Genomic DNA, 7,728 nt, shown 5'->3' with positions numbered 1-7,728 from the left:
AATCATTTGGGGAAAAGTAAGGCAAGAAACCCTATCAGCAACCCAACCGCTTGTACCTACATCAGTAACGTATTATCAAGGTGATGGTGTTCACTACAAGAGAGACTGCCTTAAACTCTCTGGGGTGAAGATTGAAGAGAAGAAATGCTTTGTTTGGAATACTTTAGTATACTAGTGAGTGATCAAGGATTCGAACTGGTGGTTTTACCCCAACATCAGGACAAATCCCGACCAGTTCAGTTTGTGTTGGATGCCCAATTATCGTCGCCGGATGCAAGTTCATAGTGAACTTGATCTTTTTATCTCTTCAAGGCCTGGATGTCATTCTGGGAATGGATTGGTTGACTGTCAACCATATTCTTCTTGACTGTGGTTGAAAGTAGTTGGTGTTTCCCGACTCAGATGGTTTGGAGCTGATCTCGATCAAGGAAGTCTTGACGGATGTTAGGAATGGAGCCATGTATTTTGTGGTGTTAGCTCAACGGAAATTGTGATATATAAGTATATACGAGTTAGGATGTTTCAAATTCAATTGTGATACTTCAGTGGTTATATTGTTTGGCGCAGTTAGTGGTATAATTTGTGTAGATACTTTGAAGGATATAATTTTATGTGCTGTTGTTTCATAATTGGAATATTATAAATATGTGTTAGCATAAGAGTATAAAAATGAAAGCTATTCTCAAAGGAATTAAATTTTATTTTTGGAAATGAATAAGACAATAGCGTATGATATGACAAATAGCATATATTTCATTAACTCAGGTCTATAAGATCATGGGGACTACATATTTTTCCAAATCTCATAGTTATAACCAGATACCTTAATATTCGTGTGAAAATGGTACCACACACGTTAAACAAACATACATAAAGAGCAAAGCAGATAAAGGTCACACATTGCATAATTAAAATAAAATGTTCGCGAGTTGGCCACAAGTGACCATTAAGAGTACAGTCCATAAAATACAGTAAATAAATAAAAATAGTCCCCCTAAGGAGACTACTGATCGGCGAGCGACAACCTCAAGGAAAGCTCTGTGGAAGGAGCTTGGGTGCGAAACGGCATGGGTTGAGTAACTCTCTCTTCTTCTTTGCGTATAACGGGAATGGGAAAGAGATCTAAGAGCTTCGGAGTCTGTGGAAGTACCCATGAAGGATCTGCGGAAGTGAAAAAAAAAATGGTAGTCAGAGTTAAATAAAATAAATAAAGGGAAAGAAGAGGAAAGGAAAGAAGATTTACCATATATATACGGAGGAAGGAGGGTAAATGAAGATCCAGGTGTATCAGGGATGCTTTGGTGCCAGCCTCGATTCTTCACCCGATTTCCATGGTTTTGAAACCAACAATAGACGCTGTATTCTCCGACTTCCCCGTACTCCTGGAGTCGTCCTGTAATCTCGCGAACTTGATCTCGACTAGGATTGATGATCCCGTGGTTGTAGATGTTCAGCAAGATTCTAACTTGTTCCAGGGTAGACCGCCATCGTTTATGAACTGTCTTGGCTTCCATATCCATTTTCTAAGTTTTTGTGCATAAAGTAAAAAGTAAAAAGATTTATTACAGTGAAGTCAGGTTCCAATTTAAGTTAAGTTTTTCATTTTGCTTCTTCTTTTTAGTTCAATTTTCATTGTCCAACTTTTGAAGTCTCAATGTCCAAAAAAATAGATCTGTTTCACGGTCCTCGCAAATGTTCCTAAACGGATCTACATTCAAGTTTGTTCGTGTCCATTTTGTTCATACAAATAAAGTTTTCTTTTTCTAAGTTTCATTTTTATGGGGTACGTGGCGTTGTTCTACCCGATTGTCTCTGCCATACCTTCAAACGAAGGGAGATTAACGTCTGGTTTCCAGCCGATATACCCCTTATCTTTGTTAAGACAGTGTGTTCTTAGCCTTAGTTATTAAAAATGAAAAATAGAAGAAGAAAGCAAGTAAAGGAGCAGAAGTAAATAACAAGCGGAAAGTAAAGAAGAGAGCATAATATAATTGCGAGTAATAAAAGCTCAGAAAAGAAAAAGTGCATAAAAGGAAGCAGAGAGGAGAAAGGAAAGAAAAGAAGGAAGAAGTAAAGAAGAAGGAGAAGCGGGGTAAAGGAAAGGAAGAGATAAGAGAAAAGGAATACTTACTCGCCACGGAGCAAAGCCTTGGAACATGAAAGTTGAAGTTTGGCTGGAAAGGTTTCCGATCTCGCGTTCAAGCTCTCCGATCTCCAACACTCAGGCGTTCAGATCTCACAAACTCTCTCACTAAGAAGATCTCTCTCACACGCTCCAACACTCAACGTTCAGATCTCTCTCAGATACCGAGGGCTTATATTATGTTAATTTGTCGGTAAAATAACAATGGAAAATTTAGTTTGGAATGAAGTTGAACTTCGATTTATGTTACTGTACTCAGTTATAACTATCGATCAAAACAACCTAAAATCAGATAAATCAGTAGTCAATAAGGCTACATGCAAGGGAAAGGTTGTTTTAATAGGTGATTTTCATTTTCCTTTTCCATTCAACTTTCTACAAGGCAACCAAAGCCTAGGCGAGCAAACCTTGCAGTTAAATTGCATTCATTACGAAGAGATGTTCCAAAATGTTCAACAATCTCCTCACTACAATAAAAACGTAATTAGGGTCTGGTAAAGACTTGTGACTTGAGATTAACAATACTTGTGACCACTAATTTAAACCGTCAAACAAGTCAAACCATGGCAATCAAACTTTTCATAAGGAGCACGTAATATCCTCTATCAGATTTTTATTATTATTTTAATGTCACTATTCTTTTAAGGTATCAGATTTTTATTTATTTAAAAAATAACAAATATTAGATTTTTCTTTTTGTTTTCAATATAATGAATGTTTTCCCCTTCAGTAAATACCATACCTTTGTTAAAATCCTCCTTCGTTTGATAAACTTATAAATCATTATACTGACCTCCACTAAAGTACACTAATTTGATCATATTACTGATTAATAAGGAATCTCCAACGCAAGACCCTCGTACTTCGAACAAATCACTAATAAACTCTGGTATTATCTTAGTATTTGAGTTTAAGTCCAACTAAAACTCAAGCTAGCACGTAAACTAGTGAGAATAACCTGTACTTTTTACATTATTTTTTTTTGGTCATGTCAGTGGTGGACATGGATTTCAACAAAAATTACACAACACAATTCTATGTCAAACTAACCTACAAACAAAATCAAACACAAGACAACCGAAACACTCAAACATCAACAAAATCACGAGTTAATTTGCAATAATATGAAACAAAGAAACATGCCTGCTTTTACGAGAGCCTCCCAAAGCTCCTCCGGCAAAATGCAGCCATTGTGTGCTACATCGATGGCCTGAAAAATGCTGTAAATCTCCAACTCCTTGTCGTCCATGTACCTCCTGAACTCTTGGAAATCCACTCTCCCATCATTGTTCGCATCGCAAGCGTTCAACAAATCCTTCGCGTACTTGTACTCCGACGGAATCTGAAGCGCCGAGAGACCCGCCTCGATGAGCGCGTAGTCCAAGAACCCGCGATTCTCTCTGTCGAAGAATTCGAAGAGGCTCCGAATCCGCACCTCACGCGCCTCCTTCGTCTCCTGCGACGCCAGAAGCACGTGATCCAACGTCACAGGTGACGCCTTCTTCATCCCAATTCTGAAGTGAGAGAGAAAAAATACAACAATGAGTGATTTTGAATGTGGAAAACGGAAAGGAGGGAATTTGATTTAATAGGGATCGAATGAACGAGAGAATTAGAGCATGCGTGCGTTTTGCTTTAACCTTGGAAAGGGATTAACGCGGAAACGACCGTGGAGGACGTAAACGACGGACAGAGACTCTTCTCGTTTCAGAAATTACGTTTTCATGAGTGATATTGCAACCGGCGGCAATGAGTCGGGTCGCCGGCGATGTTGCCCGATACGTGGAAAAACACGCGCATCGTCATCGCCAAAAGTGCTTATGCTTCTTCGTGAATAGTTATTAAACACAAATAAAAAACAATAAATAAGTTAATAGTTTTTAGGATGTGATTCCGGAATCGGACAGGGTGAGATGCAGAAAAATTTGGAGTGCGGAGGTTTTTTTTTTTTTTTTTTTTGTTATTATTATTGTTATTTTCTATGTTTCCAGATTTTTCTTATTTACTTTTTAATTTTATTTAACTTTGCCTTTGGTTTTGGCACGTTTGGTGGTTGCGCGTTGTACACATGGTCGGTGGCGATTTTTGCAGCCTAACATAATCATGGTACTTTTTGTTGTGTATTTAAAATTTTGAGTTAAACATATTTTTAGTTTTTTAATTTTAATATAAATTTATTTATTTTTTGAAAATTTTATATAAGTTGAATTTAAATTTTAAAAATAAATTAATATAATTTTTTTAATTAAATTGCGTCACGTTTTCGTGTGTGTCAAATATTACATTTTTGATACGTTTCCCTTTTAGTATTAATTGAAAAACATGTTTAATACAAATAAAATTAATATAATTAAAGTAAAAATATTATATTCATCTATTTTTTAAATTTTGAAAATTAAAATATATTAAAATTTTGAATAAAAATAAATTCTAATTGTGTACCAAAATTTATAAACTAAAAACATACACTTGCAAAAAGTATTTAAAAATAACCTATTATTTATTTTAATTTCTCATTCGTGTCATTGTAATTTTAGAAGTTAAAAGTAAAAATATAAATTACACTTGTTTCTTTTTATTTGTTTTATTTATTTCCATATTCCTGCCAAAAAAAAAAAAACTCTTTAACTGTTTTAAAATATTAAATTCACACTTTTTTACTTATTTAGAAAACATTAGATCATATAACCGTGTAATAAAAAGATCATAATGTCTGTAGTTAACTAAAATACCGATAAATAATTATTTTAAAATTTTCATTTTCAAAGACATATCATTCTTTATTTTGAAGATTAAAATGGGGTTTCCTTATGAAAAGAACTATGATGCGATTTTTTCTGTAATAGTACTGTTCCACATTTTATTTACCCGGATAGGAGGCTTATATTTACAAAGTAGCACGATTTTCAAAATAAGTAAGAATTTAATCTATAAAAAGATGAATTCTTTAAGGTAGTTTTTAAGATGAATTCTTTAAGGTAGTTTTGCCATGCGTTGGAATATCGAGAGTTACTTACCATCACATACTTCTACCCGTACTTTTTCATTCTCTTTTGTTATGTAAAATATTTAATTATTGATAGTTAAAACATCTCAAATCCTCAACCCTATAAATTACACTGAATAAACCTTCAATCTAGGGTTCACCGTCTCTCATGATCGTGATTTGCCTTAGGGATTCTGAATGCAGCTTAGATTTGTGCGAATTGATTTATCTGGTTGCATGTTTCTGAGCGCGATTTAGATGAAGAAGCCGCTATTGCGTTCTGTGGTGAAAGAGATTGACATCGCATTGGGATAGTTGCGGTTGTTGGTGGCACTGTTGTGCTAGTTTCATGGCGGAGAAGATGATGGCTCACGTAGGAGGAGGCTCGTGCTCTGAACTCGCGACGATTTGAGGATTGCTTTTGCAATTTAATGATGGAAGATGTGGATTTTGCTCTGGGTGATTCTTTGCAGTGAGTTGATGGCAGCGATGTGTGGTGGCGAGATGAACTCGTGGTGTTCCGGCAATGGTGAACTTTACGGTAGCAACGTTGACGATTATGGATGGTGGTCGTGGTGTGTACGACAACGACTGCAAGCTCCCTAATGGTTCCCATGGAGGAGGTAGCGACAACACACCTCTCTCCATTCCCATCCTCTCCCTATTCTGATTCCTCTTCCTCCACTTTTACCTCCTCATCACCATCGCCCAGACCACTTCTCCCTCGTCACCACCAAACTGCAAAAAGAAAAAAAGAATTCGTTTATAGCCACTTCACCACCAAAGTGCAAAAAGAACAGATGAGAGAGAAGAAAAAAAGTTAGATTTTATAGTCACGTGAACACAAATTTAATTTCGTTTATGCTAATTATCGGAGGGGACTTTATTTATACAATTTTTATAAATTTTGGACTCAATAAATTTAATTTTAAAACCGAATAATAAACATAAATTCACCTCTTAACATCGGAACAAAGTAAGTATTTAAGCCTTAAAAATATTAAATGTCAAGGTAGAAAATTCAGTCCACGTGTATGTTGAAAAATACATCAATTTGTTTTCATTATTTTGCTAGCAGTCATGACTATATAATTAGTCTTCTCCAATACGATCTTGACAACTACGGATTTATGAGATATATAATAACACTACTTATGATATATATTTTATAAAAATACGACTTTTAATTTTTTTTTTCAATACAAAAAATTCCTGACCTATACTAACATATTATTTAATTCAATTTAAACATCATTCTATTATATTTTTTGTATTATCACAACTTACCAGCAGAAGCAATCCCTTTGAAAGCAAAGTTAACCGTTATGAGATCTAAATTTCTCCAAGTGGTTTCTTTGATAAAAAAGATTTCCTTAAAAAGTGGACTCAAACTTATGATGGAAAAAAATTGAGTAATTTCATTGTGTTTTTTTTTTCTATATTTACACTTGGATAAAAAAAAATAACAACACTAGATATAGATCAATCATCTATAAATCAAGTTATCTTACATACATAAATGGAGATATGCTTTAACAGAGTTTATACCAGAATTACATTGAAACAGATTTAATTAAATATATAAATAATGTAATTGAAGTATGACCATTATAACAGTTATGACTTAACTTGAAAATAGTTTCAAAGAATAGCAGAATTAATTGATTTCATAATCAGTGTAATCGGTAAGTCTACACTTAGACAAATTTAAAAAAAATTTCTTCTCAAAACTCATCACTACACATTTTCAAAAAGGTGTTTGCAAGGACACGGGTTTTAATCTATTTTACAATTAATGTAATCGATTGAAACTTGTGTAGTTTGTCACAGTTTTAAGCAAAAGTTATCTGATGAACTTAATTAATTACTAAACCAGTATAATCGATTATTTCATATAGATTTGTATTATAGAAGTGATTTAACATATGAAAACATGAGAATGCATGCAACAGATGTAAACACATTCATGATCATAGTAAGTATGTAGACAATCAATTTTAATAACATATGTATAAAACATAAAGATACATTTTTGTTATTATCATGATGACATTTTGTCATCATAAAACACCAAACAATTGGAAATTTAAATTAGCATTCACATCTATCAACAATTGTCATTGTCACCATTATTGCTTACACCTCGTATTCCTTCTCTCCTTTTATTCTTTCGCTGTTTAATTTATAACAAATAGTTTGTTAGATTTGACAAAAAAATTAACCGTCATCTTACTAATGCATTTTTCGACAAAATTACCAACAAACTTAAAAAAAAATCAATTACGAATCTACTAAAATTTTAAAAAAGTAAATTGATAAATTTATTGACAAATTTCCAAAATTTCAATTACTGACAAAATTTTAAAATTCATTTTACCAATAGATTTATTGATAGACTTTAATCATGATAAAATCTGAAGTGAATAGTTTAGCATCCATTACCGATTAAATATATCGTTAATAATAAAAATTCTAAATTACTAACCAATTTAATTTTATTGACAAATTTTTTATTGATGGATATTACCATTGATGATTAAAAATCATAAAATTCATAAATAAAATCTATCGGTAAATTTTATTTCACTGTCAGTTTTTT

The 7,728-nt window shown here is 33.3% G+C and overlaps 1 protein-coding gene across 1 annotated transcript; it reads right to left on the bottom strand.

Annotated features, from left to right (window-relative positions):
* Positions 1-744: 744 nt before the first annotated feature.
* LOC128195578 (WUSCHEL-related homeobox 8-like) lies at positions 745-4,075 on the bottom strand. Its single transcript, XM_052873604.1, has 4 exons — positions 3,784-4,075; positions 2,132-3,657; positions 1,244-1,523; positions 745-1,161 (listed from the first exon to the last, which is right to left on the bottom strand). Exons 2-4 carry the CDS (start codon positions 2,156-2,158, stop codon positions 1,004-1,006), a joined length of 465 nt encoding a protein of 154 aa, XP_052729564.1. The 5' UTR covers positions 2,159-3,657; positions 3,784-4,075; the 3' UTR covers positions 745-1,003.
* Between the last annotated feature and the right edge of the window lie 3,653 nt (positions 4,076-7,728).

The sequence above is a fragment of the Vigna angularis genome, chromosome 2, assembly GCF_016808095.1.
Source record: "Vigna angularis cultivar LongXiaoDou No.4 chromosome 2, ASM1680809v1, whole genome shotgun sequence".
NCBI classification, from domain to species: Eukaryota; Viridiplantae; Streptophyta; class Magnoliopsida; order Fabales; family Fabaceae; genus Vigna; species Vigna angularis.
This window is presented reverse-complemented; position numbering and strand designations above follow the sequence as displayed.

Excerpts from the sequence above, each read along its gene's own strand:
- LOC128195578 (XM_052873604.1), bottom strand. The coding sequence starts at position 2,158 with ATGTTCCAAGGCTTTGCTCCGTGGCGA. Across the intron at positions 1,524-2,131 it reads AAGGCTTTGCTCCGTGGCGA|AAAATGGATATGGAAGCCAA; the intron begins GTAAGTATTCCT and ends ACAAAAACTTAG. Across the intron at positions 1,162-1,243 it reads CCTTCCTCCGTATATATATG|ATCCTTCATGGGTACTTCCA; the intron begins GTAAATCTTCTT and ends TCACTTCCGCAG.